This window comes from Rhipicephalus microplus, chromosome 6 (assembly GCF_043290135.1).
Source record: "Rhipicephalus microplus isolate Deutch F79 chromosome 6, USDA_Rmic, whole genome shotgun sequence".
Classification (NCBI taxonomy): domain Eukaryota; kingdom Metazoa; phylum Arthropoda; class Arachnida; order Ixodida; family Ixodidae; genus Rhipicephalus; species Rhipicephalus microplus.
The window spans coordinates 173235970-173256182 of record NC_134705.1 but is presented as its reverse complement, the minus strand read 5'-3'; the positions used below and the strand labels follow the sequence as shown (position 1 = coordinate 173256182).

The window sequence follows — 20213 nt, the reverse complement described above, 5'->3', positions numbered from 1 at the left end:
ACAGACTGACAGACCAAAATTTTTTCGTCGGAGGTCTCCAAGAAAGACTGTCATCTTTAAAAAAAAGCAAAGCTGAACGTCGTCGGGGGCTGCACCATGCGCACGCAGTGAAACAATTCACGCGCGCACAGCGCCGAAAACAAAGAGCGAACGACAAGGACACCGCGAAAAACTATTCGGTAAAGCGCTCTTCATGTGCAGTGCGGCCCCACGTATATAGCGCTAACTAAAAGCGTGGCACTGTCAACACGCAAAGGTAGTCTCCTTATTTTAATTTAGAGGGGGCGGGGGAAGGGGGCACACACTTGCACACGCCCGCTCGCGGAGTGCGGCCCGCCTCACTCTCGCCCACCTGCGCCCAATAACGAGCGATCGCTCTCGCCTGGTGCACAGTGCGCGCCACATCGGCGGCGCTGTTGCAGAAGATGCATGTTCGTGCCAAAATTCGGAGTAAAATTTCTAGATTGTTTGTAGGGAAAATTCATTTTATCAAGGTTGTCTCCCATTGTTACTTCGTTACATAGAGGTCGCAAATCCATGTGCTTCTATGGAGTAACGGCGGGGAATAGAAAAATTTGTTATATCGGCTCTCTATAAGCAGGTCTAACTGTGTGTGTGTGTGTGTGTGTGTGTGTGTGTGTGTGTGTGTGTGTGTGTGTTGTGTGTTGTGTGTTGTGAAGAAGAAAGAGCGTTGTTGGCAAGCAACATCGCCACCGCTTGGGTACTGGGTGCTGGGCTTCGCTCGCTCGGCTCGTGCTGATCATCGCCGGCATCTGCTTGACCGTTGCTCTTGCACTATCGTGTTTCTTCGTAGGACCACCGTCGCAACAGTCGTCAATAAACCCTTTTTCAATTGGTGGAAGGTGCTGACATTCCCCGTCGCCTTAACCTGGGTGCTGCCATTCGCCGTCGCCTGAACCTGGAGCTGCGCAACCGAACGCTACCTCCCATCATGGCTACCAACAACGCGCAACCTGGCTCTTCCACTCCATCCCCCAGCAACCCCGGCGTTCTTCGTTTGCGAGAGCCCAAGGTCTTTAGCGGAGCTGATGAGACCGACGTGGAAGACTGGTTCGCTAACTATGAACTGGTGAGCGCAAACAACAAGTGGGATGACGCGGACAAATTGACTTACGTCATCTTTTACCTCACTGACGTGGCCGAAATGTGGTATAACAACCACAAAAACGACATCACGACGTGGTCCATCTTTAAAACCTTGTTTGCTGACGTTTTTGACCGACCCGCAGTCCGCAAGTCCAGAGCCGAACAACGCTTGCGGACTCGCGCACAAAAGCCAACGGAATCTTTCACCAGCTACATCGAAGACATTATTGGTCTTTGCAACCGTGTGAACACCACCATGCCTGAGTCGGAGAAGATTCAACACATCCTCAAAGGGATAAATGACGGTGCATATCAGCTGCTCCTGGCCCGTAATCCTGCCACCGTTGCGGAACTTGTCACTTTGTGTCAAAGTTTCGACGAGTTGAACAAGCAGCGCACCCTGACTCGGCCATTTTCCTCACACGCCGACTCGCTCTCCAGTCTCACTTCTGTTCCCGACCACTCACCAACCCTGCAAGAGATTAAAGACTTTGTGCGTGAAGAAGTAGCTCGGCAACTGTCGTTGATTCCCTTCACGCAGCAGCCGCCGTCCTCTCGTCTGCCCTCACCACTCCGCGACGTTATTGCCGAAGAGGTAGCTCAGGCTGTTCCCGTCGCTGCCCACCAGCAGCCTGTGGCCATGCCTGTTGCCCATGCGCCGGCTATGCAGCCCGTGGCCGCGCCTCTCACGTATGCCCAGGTGGTACGTAGCAGACCCCGCCAGCAGCATTTGCCACCCATGTCTTCAGTCGCTCCCCACTCCGCCCCATTTTCGACACCTTGGGCCGCACCACGAGTCAGCAATTCCTGGCGCACTCCTGACAATCGACCGATCTGCTACGCCTGCGGTACTCCAGGACACGTGGCACGATATTGTCGCCGTCGCTTCCAACCACTCCACGACGCTACTTGGCCGTTACCGTATGACCCACAGCCCATGCACATACCTGCTCCCTATCCCTCACCGCAGTATGGATACACTAACTTTCCTGAGTCTCGGTCACACCAGCCTCAAACTCACTCTCCCCGCTCCCCATCTCCTCGCAGGCGATCACTGTCCCCAATGCGTCCTAGACCCGCTTCCTCCAACCGGGAAAACTGAACGCCGCAGTTCCAGAGGCAAGAACTGCGCCGTCGTCGAAATGCTCAAGTCCTCGCACTTCACCCGCTAACGTCGTCGCTATATCTGTCGATGGTGTTTCTACCTTTGCCCTCGTTGACACAGGTGCTGCCGTTTCTGTTATAGCCGCCCAGCTCTGCCGCTCCCTACGCAAAGTGACCACGCCGCTCTCTGGACTATCGCTTCGTACAGCTAGCGCACAACAAGTTCGACCTCTTGGCACCTGTACGGCCCGCATATTTATCCAAGGCTTTATGTACGTTGTCGAGTTCATCGTCCTTTCGGTGTGCTCGCATGACGTTATCCTCGGGCGGGACTTTCTGTCAAATCATCATGCCATCATCGACTGCACACGCGCCGAAGTTCAATTTTTGCACCTGTGTGACGAACCTTTGCACGACACCCTTGAGCGGTCGCCAAAACTTGTCGTGCGTGAGGACACTGAAATTCCGCCAGCCTCTATTGCCGTTGTCCCGGTTTGCTGCGATGACTATAACGATGCTACAGTAATGTTTACACCTTCCGACAGTTTCATGAGCCGCAGAGCCGTTTCCTTGCCTTTCACTACACTCGACGTCACTGCGGGCCGAAGCAATATTTTTGTTCACAACCCCCTTTCTGCACCGCTTACGCTACTTGCCGGCGAATGTCTCGGTCGAGTGGAGTACCTCGATTCCTCTTTATTCCTTAGCATGCCAGACGAATCGTGCAGTAGCGCCTCGACCGAACTTCATGCCCTTTCCCCACTGGAGTGCTCATCGAGTGACACCTTCTCGAGTTCCATCGCCGACACCTTAAGTGCCCATGAACGCGCCGAGCTTCTTAATCTCCTCCAGCACTTCGCGAATTCATTCGACGTTTCTCAGCCGCAATTGGGTCGGACTTCCGCAGTGCACCACTACATTGACACCGGTTCGCACCAGCCATTGCGTCAAAGACCGTACCGTGTCTCTGCTGCAGAACGTCACGTCATCAACGACCAGGTCGAAGAGATGCTACGCCGTCGCGTTATTCGACCATCGCACAGTCCTTGGGCATCTCCTGTCGTTCTAGTTCGAAAAAAAGATGGATCGATTCGATTTTGCATCGACTACCGGCGATTAAACAAGGTGACGCGGAATGACGTCTATCAATTGCCGCGCATCGACGACGCCCTTGACAGCCTACAAGGAGCCGAATTCTTCTCCTCCTTAGACTTGCGATCTGGATACTGGCAGGTTCCTATGGCAGAAGCTGATCGCCAGAAAACTGCGTTCATTACACCAGATGGCCTGTACGAATTTAACGTAATGCCATTTGGTCTTTCTAATGCTCCTGCCACGTTTGAACGGCTCATGGACAACACACTGCGTGGACTGAAGTGGTCTGTGTGTCTATGCTACCTCGACGACATTGTCGTTTTCTCTCCCGATTTTCCTACGCATCTGCTTCGGCTCCAACTGGTTCTGACGTGTTTAACCAACGCTGGGCTCCAACTGAACCTTAAAAAGTGCCGCTTCGCCGCGCGAGAGCTGTCCATCTTAGGGCACATCGTCTCCAAGCATGGTGTTCGACCCGACCCTGCAAAACTGCGAGCAGTCGCTGAGTTCCCGAAACCTACTACACTGAAAGAATTACGCAGTTTTGTCGGACTATGTTCGTACTTCCGGCGCTTCGTGCGAAATTTTGCATCGATCATGTCACCACTGACCAACCTCCTACGCGGTGATGCAGACCTTTCATCCTGGTCTTCTGACTGCGACGTCGCGTTTGCCACGCTCCGTAGTCTGCTAACATCTCCTCCAATTCTTCGGCATTTCGACCCAACAGCTGCAACGGAAGTTCACACAGACGCTAGTGGGGTTGGTCTAGGCGCCGTCCTCGCCCAACGCAAGCCGGGCTACTCCGAATACGTCGTCGCTTATGCGAGTCGCACACTTACTAAAGCTGAGGCCAATTACAGCGTCACTGAAAAAGAGTGCTTGGCGCTAGTGTGGGCGCTTCGCAAGTTCCGCCCTTATTTGTACGGTCGCCCATTCGACCTGGTAACGGACCACCATGCACTTTGTTGGCTCGCCACATTGAAAGACCCTTCTGGCCGCCTAGCTCGGTGGGCACTGCAAATCCAGGAGTACGACATTCGTGTCATCTATCGCAGCGGACGCAAGCATTCTGACGCCGACGCCCTGTCGCGTTCGCCTTTACCTCCCGACTCGGCCAGCGGAACCACTGGTATCTCCATCGCATCTCTCGACCTCGACTCCTTTACCAGTGAACAACACAAGGACCCGTGGATCGCTTCTCTTTTTAACTGTCTTTCTGGATCGTCAACCACTGCGGTACCACGATCTCTCCGACGTCAAGCTGCTCATTTCGCCATTCGTGATCGGCTAATACACCGACGCAACTACGCCCCCGAAGGTCGTAAGTGGCTCTTGGTTGTCCCGCGCAGCTTGCGATCACAAATCTGCGCCTCCTTTCACGACGATCCCCAATGTGGTCATGCCGGAGTTTTCAAAACTTACGAACGCATTCGCCATCGCTTCTACTGGCGCGGAATGTATAATTTCGTTCGAAAATTCGTTATGGGCTGTCCTGACTGTCAACGTCGCAAATCACCGCCTTTCCACTCGTCCGGTCCGCTTCAACCGCTTCCGTGCCCTGCCAAACCTTTCGATCGAATCGGAATTGATCTCTATGGCCCTCTACCGACAACATCAGATAAAAATCGGTGGATTATAGTCGCTGTGGACCATTTAACACGCTACGCTGAGACCGCCGCCCTTCCAAGTGCCACTGCGCGGGACGTAGCATCCTTCATCCTTCATCGCTTCATATTACGACATGGTGCACCTCGAGAACTACTAAGCGATCGAGGTCGAGCCTTCCTATCAGAAGTCGTCACGTCTCTGCTTTCTGAATGCCATGTTGTTCATCGCAAGACCACGGCATACCACCCGCAGACTAACGGGCTCACGGAAAGATTTAACCACACCCTTGGCGATATGCTCGCCATGTATGTGACATCCGATCATACTAACTGGGATCGCATTCTTCCATTCATTACGTTCGCATATAACACCGCGGCACAGTCTACCACTGGATTTTCACCTTTCTTTCTTCTTTATGGACGCGAACCATCCCACACCATCGATACTCTCCTTCCATACCATCCTGACGCATCCGAATGCCCATCTGTGTCCGAAGCTGCCCGAAATGCGGAAGAGTGCCGTGAACTCGCACGCACCTTTACGTCTCGAGAACAACAGCGCCAGAAAGAAAACAACGTCGACTCTTCCCAAAGCCCCAGCTATTCCCCGGGATCACTTGTATGGCTGGCTGTTCCTTACCAAACCCCCGGCATTTCCTCAAAACTCGTTCCAAAGTACGAGGGCCCATACCGCGTTTTGGAGCAAACCTCGCCGGTGAATTTTCTCATCGAGCCACTTTCCCCATCTGACGACATGCGCCGGCGTGGACGTGACATCGTCCACGTCGCCCGCCTTAAGCCATATTATAGCCCTCTGCCTCCAGACTCTTAGGTCGCCAGGATGGCTCTTTTTCGGCGGGGGCAAATTGTGAAGAAGAAAGAGCGTCGTTGGCAAGCAACATCGCCACCGCTTGGGTACTGGGTGCTGGGCTTCGCTCGCTCGGCTCGTGCTGATCATCGCCGGCATCTGCTTGACCGTTGCTCTTGCACTATTGTGTTTCTTCGTAGGACCACCGTCGCAACAGTCGTCAATAAACCCTTTTTCAATATATATATATATATATATATATATATATAGTAGACTCTCAGTAAACTAACATTTTTAAATGAAACAACTGCCTATTAATGATCGGTTTCGTACTTGTATTCTGCGCTCCTCAGTAAACAGAACTTCTGTTAAATGGAACATATTTTTCCTGTTCCTTCCAGTTCTATTTAATGAGTGTCTACCATCTATGCATATACAGTTGAACTCCCTTATAGTACGAGACATGCGCTGAGGAGTAATTTGTGTCTCTATAAGCAGGGTACCACGCATGTATTCTCTTGTCAACCCCCGTTTCAATGTACGCACAGAGGTGTCTCTTATATCCAACTGTCTCTTGCATCAGTGCCTCTTATGAAGGGAATCAACTGTACTCTTCGCATTAATGTGGGCTTTTTGTATCCAATGTTTTTATAAGCTGTGCTGAACGAAAACTTACTTTTCTTGGTTCACGTAAGGCACTGAATGAGTCGCATAGTTCATGATTTTGTTTCGATGGTTGGCTACTGGTCGGTTGTTATTTGTGTCTCATTTCTGCCTTTATTTCTTTGCAGGGATTTCCAGAGTTTGTGTTCAAGTGGCAGCTTGATTCAGGTTAGTGGCGCGTGGTCGTCTTCATTCCTTGCAACACCGCATGCGTGTGGAATAAGTGACCCTCCCACTCTTTCTTGCTCTCCTTTCTCCACATCTCTCTTTTATAAATCGAGCGTTGAAAGACTACTTGGTGGCCGAAATTCCTATCCGGCAGTTTGAGCCTGGGTATTTGATGCCTGGGACAGCACTGCTCAAAACAAAGTTCAGATTACACATGCTAAAGGAAGTTGGATACTCCGTATGTAAACCTGTTTACTGGAGTATTTTGCATGGTCTGCTGGACGCGTAACACATGCTTATCAAATCATCGTGGTTTACTTTTAATGTGACTGTATATTATGCCATTTCTAGCTGAGCAGCCATGCTGACCAACTAACATCACTTGGAGCTGCATTGTTTGATTACCACCTCATGTAAAACGTTAACATTCTAGTATATTTGTAATTTTAGCATTAATAACACAAACTGAGCATCAAGGAGAAAGAGCACAAGTATTGTTTACATGCACAGGGCTCTTAAATAAGTGGAAGGGCAAGTCTGATTGCTAAGACTATATTAAGCTGTTCCGTTTTATGCCTATTGTTTTATGCCTATTGTTTTATGCCTACATTTAATTTAGGAATGCGTGTAGAGATAAAGTTTAAACTTTTTCAACAACCTAATGTGCCTGTAGGGATAAAGCTTAAATCTTTTCACCAATTTTAACAATTTGAATTATTTTTAAACTACTACCAAAAAAAAAGTACTGTTTTTACAAGTGGCAGCTGCCTATATTTACAAGTAGGACACTATAGAAATTTTTAAGACTTTTTTTACATGCTTGTTACCAACTGCCTCATTGTCTCAGTATTCATGTTATTCCATTGCCAAGTACAATGTTGAGGATTCAGTTCATGCGAAAATTTAGATGCAGCTTAGAAACCCCGTATAATCGGGACGGTTTAACGGGACTAGGTGACTCATACAGGACGACGTGGAGAGCTGCTGCGTCAGCCGGCGTCCCAGTACCGCAACCTCGAGCGTTTCCTGGAGGGGCACGACTCGCTCAGCTGGCTGCATGCCATCCAGCTCGGCAAGAGGGGCCAGGCGGCAAACACGCTGCACAGTCTGGGCTTGCGGGAGGACAAATACTTGGCCCGGAAGAAGGTGAGCAGAGGACGCACTGCGGTGGCGTACCGTATTTACTCGATTCTACCGCGCCCTCGATTGTAACGCGCACCCGGTTTCGACGACGAAAAAAAAAAGACATCGATTGCAACGCGCACCAATTTTCCTCGTTGGCTCACACGATCACACCACTCGGGGAAACGACTCTTTTCGGGAGCGTCTTCCATTTAAATATGAGGTACAGGGGAACCTTGTGCCCATCTGACGTGCAACAGACCATTGCCGTCACTCTAGTTTTTTCGTGGCTCGATGTCAGCACGCGAACTTGCTTCGCCCCCTTCTTCTCGAAAGTTGTGGTGCCAGGCATGTTGAAGTAAAGAGACGTCTGATCGGCATTCCCAATTTGCCCAAGCAGGTAGCCGTTGTTGCGCCGCAAGTTTAGGACGAACCTCTGAAAACTGTGAAGCTTTTCTTCGTACTCCTCCGGCAAGTTTTGGCGCATGCCCGTTCGCTTTTGGAGGGAAAAGCCTTTCCTCTTCATGAAGTTAGTTAGCCAGCACCTGCTCGCTTTGAACTGGTTCCGCATTAGCTCTCTTTCTAAGGCTAACTGCATAGCCTGCACTTGGAGCAGTTCTGTCGTCACGGGCTGCTGTGCCCCTCGCTGCTCAAGCACATACTCGCCGAGCAGCTCTTCAATTTGCGAAAACCGACCCTGCTGTCGCCCACTGAAGCCTTTGCGTGAAGCTTTTCTGTCGACAATCTTCTGCTTTTGTTTCCGCCAGTCCCGCACGCACGTTTCGGGAACTCCGAACGATCGCGATGCAGCCCGATTTCCGTCCGTTTTTGCACACGCGATGACTTTCTTTTAAAAGCGGCATCATGGTGCACTCGAGTTTTTGGAGTCTGCCCTTCCATGCCGTCGCTGCTAATGCACTACAAGATGACAAACTCCTCAGCACACGTACAAAGGGCCGCACATGGGAAACACATAGGCAGAAATGGCTGACGCGACATGCCGACGCACGTAGGGGGATTTTGGAAATGCCAATGGCAATAGAATGACCGTATTCATTTTTTTTTTTTTTCGGACTTAATTCTAACTCGCATGCGATTTATGAACTCGCTTAACCGGAAAAAAGGTGCGCATTAGATTCATGTAATTACGGTAATGGCTAAGGTCGGGGGTTCAGTTCCCAGTCACGACAAATACATTTGAACGCGTTGTGCAATACACTCAAACCTCATCATGACAAAGGTGCATGTTACAGGAAAATAAGTGTGTTATATCAGACATTTAATTATAAAGATGTAATCCTAACACTATATCTGTTCATATGTTCATTAAAGGGACGCTAAAGAGTCAATGGTTCGCATGAGGACATACATGGCCCAAAAGAAGATGATGAAAAAGCCTACCCTTGTAGGTAGCACAACCACTAAAGAACGTGGGTTAAATTCCCATTCATGGCAAATACATTTGAATGGTGTTGAAGTGCAGTGATTGCCACATAATGCTTAGCTTTATGTGTTTATTAAATCGACACTAAAGAGGAAAACCATTTTCTCACCTCGGTAAATCAAGTTTTGGCAATACCCAAAGTGTCACTCGTGCTCTGAGAAGGCACTTGGCAAGCCAAAAAATTCAAAAAATAAAAAACGCGGGCGGTAACACCACCTTGAAATTCCAGCTCCAACTTGCTGTGACATCGTAGATTTGGACGTTGTCTGGATATGAATGCATGGCCGTCATTGCTGCCTGCAGCAACCTACATGATGCTAAGCAGATAGATGAAGAATCCAGCTCTTGGCATACGGGACAGAAACAATTTGGAGAGAGCGTCACGCAATGCAATGGAAAGAAAGAAAAGTAGTGCGTCAGGTATGCCCATGCCAGGCTTTGCTTAACCCTGTTTTCCCAATAAGGCAACAGCTTCCCCCCCCCTCCCCCTGATTTTTTCTTAATAAACTTGTGTGGCTTTTTTTTGCATCACTGAGCGGGTAACAGTGTTTTTCTCATCCTGGGGATCTTTCGATGCTCACTGGTTGTGGACTGCTTGATGGTTTATAGTGTGCTTTCCTTTCATTTTATTACATTTTTTTGTCTTCTCTAGGCACTGTTAAGCCTCAGCAAGCTAGCTGCCCTAGCCAGTGGCGGCCCACCCGAGTCCCGCGCCGACCTCATTAAGAGTGAGTGAAAATTTGTGCACATACGCATGGATCTTCTTTGCCAAGTGCTGTGCAGGAAAGCTAGCTACGTGCAAGTATATATGGATATACTGCAGCATTTCCTGTGTCCGAATCGTAGTTTTGGGGCCCGTTTCCTATATTTGGAATATTATTTGTGTGGAAAGCGAGTAGCATTGTTCTTTCACAGCTCCAAGCTTTCGCAGTTTATGGTGCAACAGAGCTAGTGCCATGTTATCTTGGCAGCACGAGGTATCATAATGGGTAATGTGTAAATATTCATTCTGTCCATAATGTAATGAGACTGGGTCCGGTAAAAAGAACTTACTGACCCAATCAGTGCATATTGATAAATTTCTTCTATATAGTTTCCTCTTCTAAATAGTACACCGATTACAATGCATTACCACACTGCAAAGGCTCGCTGAAAGTCGGGTGCAGTGAGCTCCTCCTGAGACACAGCCTGTTGGATAGTGGGAACAGCATCAAAATGGTGACCTTTTAGACTTCTCGTCAGATTTGGGGACAGGGAAAAATCAGCCAGGCTCATGTCAGGACTGCACCAAGACTCCATCGGAGCGCAGCCGTGGTACAGTTCCGATGCAATTTGCTAATGTTTTTCGTTGTTTCGTTTGGATAGCCTGTACAACGGAGATCATGGAGTGCACCTTAGGATGTATGTGGACACTAGCGATCATGCTATAATTTACGGTGTCTGATCTAACATGACCTATCCGATCAGTAGACCAGACTTCAATGACTGGGCTTGCCATTGTTGTGGTTCCGTGGGTGCTGCTTGTTTTGCTGGGCATGAGTTCATTCTACAAAGTTTATGCTTTGTGCTTTTGGATGCCACATTCTCTATTTACTATTGTAACAATGTGACTGTGTTCTTTAGCGCCCCCTCAAAGAACACCTAAACCACCCCCTTTACTTCTTTTTCTTGCTGCAGGCATCAATAAAGAGCATGAACTGATCATGTACCAGGAATCACTTCCGGCGGCCGTGAAGGAGGTGAGCTGTACAGTCACTGGTGTCACCATGTTCATATTAGCAGTTGTGAATGTAGTATACTCCTGTTCAAAAAAAAAAAAACTTGGAAAAATATTCATAATGACCTAGAAGGTTCGGTGCTTGCCCATGGCAAATTATCTTTTCATCCATTTTTTTTCTTCACATTTACATTACCATTACTTCTAATGACATCCCCTATACTTTCTTTGGCATAATTGTCTGTTAGATCTCCTGAACAGAATAACGTAGGTCATTCAAGTTGCTTGGAAGCTTCTTGAGTGTGTTCTTTTCACTTCGTTTGTAAAAGGAAGCCGACTGATGTGCATGAGCAAATTACGGGGCAAATTATAAGCTGTCAAAGACTAACCATCATAGACGTTACGATACATGCCTTTGAATTTCTTTGTGTTAATCTAGCTTTTACTTCAATCGCATTTATGTCACTTGCAGGCGTACTGCTTAGACCCGAGGAACATGCAAGCGCTCGGACCCGAGGAGCTGATAGAGGTGGGTTTTTGGATATTATCGATTGGCACTAGTGTCATTGTCAATCAAACCTAAAAGGGGAAGCATAGAAGAGATCGACATGTGGTCAATTCAAAATGCAAACTATTTCACCCGTCGAAAATATATTCAGAGGAATTTTACTACTGTTTGACGTGCGCAATAACTTGTTATATACGTTGTGGGTTCAATATAAATGGGTCCGATCGTATCAGTTTTGTTGCACTGTTGTTGGAACAGCTTTTGTGTTGGAACAGCTTTTTTGTGAACATACAGCATTGACTATTATCTGCTGTGCCACTGTAAAGCAATATTGCCATGTGCATTTATCACCTTGTATTGATGTGTTTGGGTTTCACCCATAAAAACCATAAGCAACACTCTGCGCAGATTGCAGCGCAATGTTTGGGAAACCTCGCGATTGTTTGAGATTATCCGCACACAACACAAGTGGTCAAGTTTGTTCAAGACCGTAGGCGAGCACCAGCGATTATGTTGTAGCGTTTGATGACTGATGTATAGAAGGTGACGCGTTCCACCTATAGGGAGATTTTTGAATGGCCGTCTACTGTTTTCACCGCTATCAGTGTGCGGCATGATAGCGGCTCTCAGTGTGCGGCATGCTTGTGGTTTGACTTTTTATTTCCTGGGCACAGGTCCGCCCAAATAAAACGTTCTCTATTTCCCAGTCTTGCTGCAGCCTTTCTCACCATCGCAACCACGTGACAGTATTCTATCCCTGGTTTTAGGTCGAGGCGTTTCGCAAATTGTGTTCGTGATATCTGTCATCGGCAGAGTCAGACGTGCCTCTTTTCTCTCACCCAGATGTACATCAGCCAGGACAACACGAATGCTGACGAGTACGACTTCGCCAAGGCACTCGAGCTGCTCAGCTTCATCGCGGACCAGACGAGGGCCCAGACATTGCGCATGCGCATCTGGTGTGCCGCCATCCTTAGGAACCAGTAAGCGGGCGCTTTGTACCATGTGCATCGGCACTACTGTTGGCAGTACCAACCCTTTGCGACTGTGTTATAATCAACTGTCTATAGGTAGGCAGAATTCTCATAAATTGACGCCAAGACTCTGGAGACTAAACTCAAAGCAGGTAAAAATGGTGGAATAAATTATAGTGTATATTACGGGGATTAATCGCAGAGCAACAGAGAGCATCATAATTAAAAGAGATGGCGTGCAAACATGGACGTAAAAGAGAAGTCAAGGAACCACGAAGGTCGGTACAGTAGACTCTCAGTAAACGGAAATCTGTTAAATGGAACTATTGCCTCTGCAAAGCTTGGTTTCGAGCTTGCATTCTGCACCCATGTTCACCTCTCAATAAACAGAACTGCTAAATGGAATATTTTCCCGGTCTCTTCAGGTTCCGTTTACTGAGAATCTACTGTATTTGTATTTAACTTTCCGCTTGCGTCCGTGTTGTCTTTCTGTCAAATCATTGTAATTACAACTAAATTATTACCCCAGTTATCGGATAGCTAGTCGTGCTATATTTTTTCATTAACCCAATTCAACGACCCACTCAAACTACTTGTTTAGTTACCTGCTGGCAGCAAGCATCCCTAAAGCAGTGAAAAATACATTGAAATTCCTGTCGAAATGCCCCACGTCCAACACCTCGAAACATGGTACTGCCTTCACCAAGGCTATCGTGTGTATTAAAATACTTAAACTAAAAGTGATACGATATAAAACGTAAAGAAGCAATAATGTCTAATTTGCCATTTGCTGGGTGCTTGCAGTCTCTTTCTCGGCAATAGTGCGCAGAAGTGTCAAAAGTAAGTTGTGCTTCCAAACGAGGTAGCTGTGTCGCAAAGTGGTAGTTTTGCGTTCAACGTTGAAAAACATTGTGGCTGCTTCGCATGCGGGGTTGGGAACAGTGAAACTGGCCAACACCTGCTGCTGAGAATTTAGCTTGTGTTGGATGCCTCGCAAGATGCACAAGTGCCGTTGATTTACTAGTAGACTTGAACAGCTCAGTTCATGCATCAGCGAAATTCTAGTGGACAATGCAAGTGTCTTGAACTCAAAGCTGGGCTAGTTGCTGACAGTACCTGAACATTTCCGAAAGAGTGCAACTACGACGCGGACGAAGGGAAAAGGACGTGCCGCAACACTGTAATGTGTCCTTCTTTATCCCTTCGTCCGCGTCTTCATTGCGCTGTTTCAAAAGCCTTCTAGTGGCTTACTTCTAAGCTCTGCTCGAGTTGACAAATCGTGCTTCGGAATGGCTTGAAATTCCGGTGCGGTGTTGTGGCGGTTACGGTTACTCGTCTGATGACCTGGCGGTTGCCAGTTCGATCCCTGCCTTGGCAGTCACATTTTCGTGGAGGTAAAATGCTAGAGAGCCTTGTGCACAGTGCAATGTAAGTGCGCGTTAAAGAACATCAGATGGTCGAAATTTCTGGAGTACACCACTTTGGCATGAATAATGTTCACAAAGTGGTTTTGGTGCATAAAACCCCAGATATTATTATTATTATTATTATTATTATTCAGGGTGGTTTGAACTTTGTAAAGCACTGTCACAGAAGACTGCATAGCAACTGGCCACCTCTTGTCAGCTTTTCTAGCGTACGTGTTCACATTTTCGCTGTTTTTTTACCTCGCCTTCTAAAATTCACATAATGAGCAGTGTCCTGCAAAAAAAAAAAAAAGTACCAGTGAGGGCTTTTGATAATAGAGATGTTTTTGTGCTGAAAGTCAAATGTAATATCCGGAGCCCTCGTTTAGCGCCGAAACTTAGTGCATCTTGTGTTTCAGATGGGAAGACTTGAACACCGACGATCCTGTGAGCATCATGCCAGATCTACTTTTCTTCAGAATAGCAGAGCTGTATTTTTCCAAGGGTAAGAAAGCTCTGGTCATGCTTTTCTGTCTTCAGTGGGGAAAGAAAAAAATCTGACGAAAAATATGCCAGACGCACATGCACGCCCAAAATGTTGCAAAGGATTCATAAGCGTATTCCTATGACATGAGAATATAAAAGCACGTCTAGAATTCTCTTAGAGAAAGCTTAAGTTACGTGAGACACCCTGTAAAAATGCAAGCATGCGCAGGAGCTGCATCCAAGTGCATCTGCTATCTAATGCGGTCGAATGCACAGCTTCAGCTTCACGAAAAGCAACGAACGTGTACGCTTCACATGCGCAGTACCATTGGTGCATTTTATTCGGGACGTTTGCACAGTTACTTTTCATTTTAACCGGCATCTACGAGTTTCCATGAGCTGCCGGCAAAATAGATTAATTATGTTACAACACATCTTTAACCATATGGGCAACCAAGGGGTGATATCGGGGAGATCAACCAATCACTCCTTCGTCAGTGTACGCAACCGTTAGTGTACGCAACCAGCTAGAAAAACATGTAAAACTATGAAGTCGTGAGAAGTGTTAGAAGGCCTCCTTAAGGCACAGCCACAATCGTGCAGAAGTCATTATCGCCAAGCGACCGATCTTTGCTGTTAAAGAAAGGTGCAAGACCTTTTGCGGCACATTGCGGTATCGGCGAGTTAAGCATCGCCGTGAACTTTTATGCGATGAAAGTTATCGCTTTTTGCATTTGTGTCTTTTTGCGTTCGAAGGCATTGTTGGTCGATCGTCGGCTGTCGTAGATGCCAAGAACGGCGTCAGAAAGTTTGCCGTGCGAAGGCTGACCGCAACTCTTCGTGCTGCCTACTATTTCTTCTCGTTCTTTTTTTTTTTCCTCGCTTCCATTCTGTTAGTGAAGAAACGTCTGGAAAGTGAACGACCTCGCTCGCAATGTCCGAAAACTGCGTTTGGTCCTCGCCGCGGTCTACGATATCTTCGTCGCAAGAAAACTGCAGCGGGGCACACCTAAGCGCACGTTTAGTACATGCTTTAGAACACCTGTTTTGACATGTTTTTTGCATCGTGTGCACCATATTTTTGACCACAACCGTGTTGAAAGCGTTCGTTGTAAAAGTAGAACGCTTTGAAAAATGTTCGCTGTATAGTCTCAAAGGGTGGCTTTGTAAAGTCGTAAGTGCGCCAAATTATGGTGGTTATAACCGGCATGTCGTTATATCTGGGATCATTATTAGTGGGTTGGACTGTACTACGCTGTCTTAGGTGTCAAAGGTTTGTCGTTATGACCCGAAACATCATGTTTGGCTAAGCAGCGATGTTAGAATCTCTCTAACAAAATTTACCAAGACGTTGAAATTTTTTATCGAGAACAAGCAACACAAACGCGGGTCTGTATGGGAAAGTCAGCAATCTGAAACACAGGAGAAGCGGACGAAAATGAGTAAGCGCTATTGGACAAGGGCATCTGCGCAAATTCTCTGTACGAGGGGTGGTAATGGCTGTGGGCAGAGATAACACTTTTAAAGATGATAGTCTTTCTTGGCATACTTGAATGCAGACATTTTGGTCTGTCTGTCTGTCTGTCGCATTATTCAGCCTGCTGGCCAAAGTTCAAGCACTTGCTGAATGCCCAGTTATCTCGAACTGGTGGCGGCATTCATACTTGTGAACATTGTCGTTCGAAAAGCAAACATGCACATCTGAGGCGCAGCATGAATACACAAGTATTAGGTGGTGTGTTCCTTTACTAGAAAATACATAGATACATAATTCTCAAGACCCTAGTGTTTCTTTGGCTGCGCTGAAAATGCGATGCTATGCACAAGTGGTAGACCGGCAGAAGACTATTGTCTTTTGATGACATTTGCAGTGAATTTTTTCTTGGGTTGTGATCGGCTGTTGTACTGACAGCTTTAAATTATGCCTAAATAAGTACAACTTGTTTTATTTGAGTTCATTAAACCAGTGTTTAATGTTACTTAAAACAAAATGATGAGTATGGTCTGTTTGTGTGTATATATACTACAACGCTGCAACTAACAGCACTTCTTTTGTGCGTCCACATTGTGATGCTTTTCTCGTTGCCGCTGGATCAAAGGTTCTAACTTGGCCGAGTTCTTGCCTTCTCTGGACGAGCTGCTGGAGATGCCGGAGTTGCAAGACCTGGGAACCAACCCCACCTTCTCTTTCATGCTTGGTGCTGGCTACGAACATATGCAACGAGTAGCAGCGTGTTAGATCAATTAGGATTTCCTAGGTGGCAATGCTGGCCTCATTGTAAAGAAAAAACACTATTCATACCGGACCGTTGTTTTTTTAACACCATCGCTCTTTGCTGCCTCTTACCACTTTTTATATCATCGTTTATACTTCACGAAATGGAGTTCACGCGAAATAAAAACTATTGTTCTGTTCGTTCTGTTTCTTATCATGAATGCAGTGGTCAGCGCTCATCAGAACTGTAAATTGTAACTATGGAATTAAATTATATTACTTTTTAGTGAAATATGGATGTTTTATTTACGAAAACATCGCATTGTATTACACATGTGCAAGCCCTTGCTTCTGAAGTTTAATTGGCTCAACTGTTGGTATCCAACCGTCCTGAAAGTGTGGATAACATTTTAGGTAGTGTTTGATGCCCTTTTTCATTAAATGCACCCTTGCTGTAATTTAACGTAAGGTTACTGTACTCCCCTTAAAGTGCTAGATTCTCTGGAGATAACAGCAGTTCTAGTTATTTTATGTGGGTTGTCATAAAGCCAAGGCAAGAAAACAAAAGGAAGCGATTGGGCTTCTTCAATATTGACACGCGCCTGGCTTATCTCTTTACAGCCAATGAGTGGCTTTCACGCCGCATGTTTCACGTGCGGCGCGAAAGCCGCATGCTTCACATGCACGTTTTCTTTGCATAAAAATTACCTTTTCTTTGCAGCAAAATCGCTTTTCCTAGAGAAAACTTGCTGGGTGCACGTGTTGATTAGAAAAGTAGTCAAAAACAAAAGTTATGCAATTGAAAATATAGCTTTTTTAGACACAAGAACACAGGAAGAATAAAAATCTTCTTTTGATCTCCTTGCCATGATTTCTTTTGCAGATATTATTACGGTTTCAGACATGTACTTTTTGTAGATTTGTATACGTACTCTGTTTTCTTCGACATATTTGGTGTGTTACTTGTGTTTCTGAATAGTAAAGAACCTGTGTAAAGTCATGAAACAAAAACTTTAGTCAGTCAGTTGACTATTTTCTAATAATTAAACCTGATGAATCAAAACCCACTTTCAAATTAATTGGAAATTGTGCAATGTTTAAAGCAATCCATAACGCAGACCTTGAGCAGAACAAAAAAAAACATTTAGGTGTAGGAAAAGTTTAGGTGGCTCTTATGCTCAAGGGATGTGTTTAAATTGTCATTAAAAGATGGCTGTTTATGCTTGCGATTTCTTCCTCAGCATAGAGCAGCTCGTTATCAGTGTGGCCTGGTGCATCAATTAACCACCGGTGATTTGGCTCACAAACATTAACTGTCAATTGAAACGGTGCTTGCACTTTTTTTTGTTACTCAGCATCATTATTAATATAAATTGCAATGTCTATTCTGAACATTCTTGCATATCTTTCGATATATGGAAAATCTCTGTGCCTTTTGACAGAGGTCTTCCATATATATCACAATAATTTTCTGGTTGGTGCAACAACAAGTGCTCGCTATATATGACGTGCGGTCGTTCTTAGTTGGGAAAGGACCCTCCACGGTCAAGTGGTTATGGTGATCAGCTGCTGATTGGAAAGCCCCGGGATCTATATTCTGGCCACGGTGGCTGCATTTAATTGGCGGCGAAATGCTCGAGGCTTGTGCACCTAGATTCAGAAGCTAGTTGAAGAACACCAAATGGTCGAAATTTCCAAAGCCCTCCACAATGTCATCAGTCATCTTCATATGCTTTTGGGATGTAAAGCCCCAATCATTTTACTTCCCCTGGTCAGCTGGAGATTTTCATTATCTATGAGAAAAAAAAAGAGACATCCTGGATGTAAAATATCAATGTTTCCTGTAGACTTCACCCTGGTGAATAGATGAATGGTGGAACCTTATTTATGGTTCTGATAGACACAATCGGCATGCAGTGGGCTTCTCCCACATGGGGACTGATAGGCTAAGCCTGACCGCTGCATCGTAGGCTCTCTGAAGGGCACAAAGCTGATCTTCCTTGTTGGGGCTTCTGATGACGGAGCGCCACTTGATGGAGGTTCACTTGATCACTGCCCAGTGATCAAGTGAACCTCGTCATCACCAGAGCACATGCTCTAAATTAGCTTTTTCGCCACAACAATGGCACGAGCTGCTAGTATAAGTATCTTGGTAAATTTTTTAATGTTAGGCCAGATTTTGATATGAATTCGTCTGTAAGAGACTATGCATCAATGTCTAGGCTCTGCATAGTTTTCTGTTAGGCGGGAGAGACCCTCCTGTTTAGGTAGAAGTGCTGTGTAATCTCATTGTATGTGCTGAGCTTACCTCAATCATCCTAGATCGTTGGCTGGGGAAACCATCTGTTGGTGCGAAACATCATACCTCGCACCTGGGAGTGGCTAGCTGCTTAATGTTGATGGGACCTCCTTCAAAATGGCCCATGTGATGAGGAAACCACATTAATATGTTTATAGAGATGTCCTTTTCATTGAGAATATGGTGTGATTCTTTGATGATTGCTCCGACAGCGAAGGCGCGGATGACTGCCCGAAAGTCACTGAATACGATCGCTCGCATCTCGTTGAGGACAATGATGGTGATGGCCGCCTGCTCGGCAGCACTCAAGGAGCAACATTCGATCGATGCCGTGGTAATGACCGAATCAGCTTGATCGACCGAGACCACTGCGTATTTGTTGCTATTCCTATACTGGGCCGCGACGACAAAGCAGCTCCCCCCAGAGGTCACTACTGCTCTGCGGATAAGCTTAACGATTTTTCTTGATACTTCCGAATTCACATGTTGTGCGTACCCTGACGAGTAAGCATCAAGGTGATGATTGCGATAACTTTTGATGTCTGATGCCATATTTCACTGGTCGTTTCGGAGTGCACTCGTGAGAGAGAGGGGTTGCATCTTTTTCCTTTTATCACCCTCTCTATCTCTCTCAGGAGGACACTCCGAAACAACCAGTCAAAGATGGCATGACATTGCAATGCAGAACCAATGACAGCAGCCCACAGCTTCGCTGGTCTGTTTTAGTGCCAGTTTCACACAGGTGGTGGTTGTTGACACCTTGCTGCCATCCTACCACATTGCATTTGGCAAGTGTCACCTGAAAGAAAAGAAAAACGAAACGGTGAGTGAACTAGGGAAATTCAGGCCATTGTACATAATAAAGTCGGTACTGATCCATAGCTTCTCCATCTATAACATAAAAACACAATACCACAAAATCACTCAGGAAAGTGCTTGTCTTGTGTTCGTCAGCCAAATTGTTGTATTTTTTTGTTGTTGTTATCAGAAGCTGAGAAACGGTGAAAAGTCCAGGAACAGCTACGTGGGTCATTCACAAATCAGGCTGGTGATTGTTGCATTTTTTTTTTGCACTTTCAGAAGCTAAGAAACTGTAAAAGTAAGCCCAGAAGCAGCTGCATAGGTCATACACAAATCAAGCATGTGTCAATATTATCATTAAAGTTATGCACAAGTATACATATATGTACACCGCACGAATTAGTATGACAAGAACAAAGAACTTCCGAATTAAGAAGTCAAGGGAAGGAATGAGTTGCTCAGTAGGGCAAGCAGAAACCTGGGTGAAAAAGTTGACACAATTTGAGGGTGTGGTAAGTGCCGTTAGTAACTGCAGCTCTGTGTGAGACGTATGGCCTGTTGTGCATTACAGGATGATACTCCGCTTACGCGAAGTAAATTTTGGCGCAACTTTACCATCTAGTAAAGTATAAAGCGAAGCGATTCGCGGCGATGCTTGGTGACTGCGCTTTTAAGTTGTAGACCAC

At 46.3% G+C, this 20213-nt stretch overlaps 1 protein-coding gene across 1 annotated transcript in view; it reads left to right on the top strand.

Moving 5' to 3' along the window:
• Positions 1 to 16719, top strand: part of Nup133 (nuclear pore complex protein Nup133) — a 46253-nt gene extending 29534 nt beyond the window's left edge. The window contains exons 24-31 of the mRNA XM_037434126.2: positions 6516 to 6555; positions 7523 to 7701; positions 9774 to 9849; positions 10799 to 10860; positions 11311 to 11367; positions 12190 to 12329; positions 14146 to 14231; positions 16312 to 16719. Coding sequence (XP_037290023.2) covers positions 6516 to 6555; positions 7523 to 7701; positions 9774 to 9849; positions 10799 to 10860; positions 11311 to 11367; positions 12190 to 12329; positions 14146 to 14231; positions 16312 to 16451 — 780 coding nt within the window. The 3' untranslated portion in view covers positions 16452 to 16719. The remainder of the gene's footprint in view (positions 1 to 6515; positions 6556 to 7522; positions 7702 to 9773; positions 9850 to 10798; positions 10861 to 11310; positions 11368 to 12189; positions 12330 to 14145; positions 14232 to 16311) is intronic.
• Positions 16720 to 20213: the final 3494 nt, after the last annotated feature.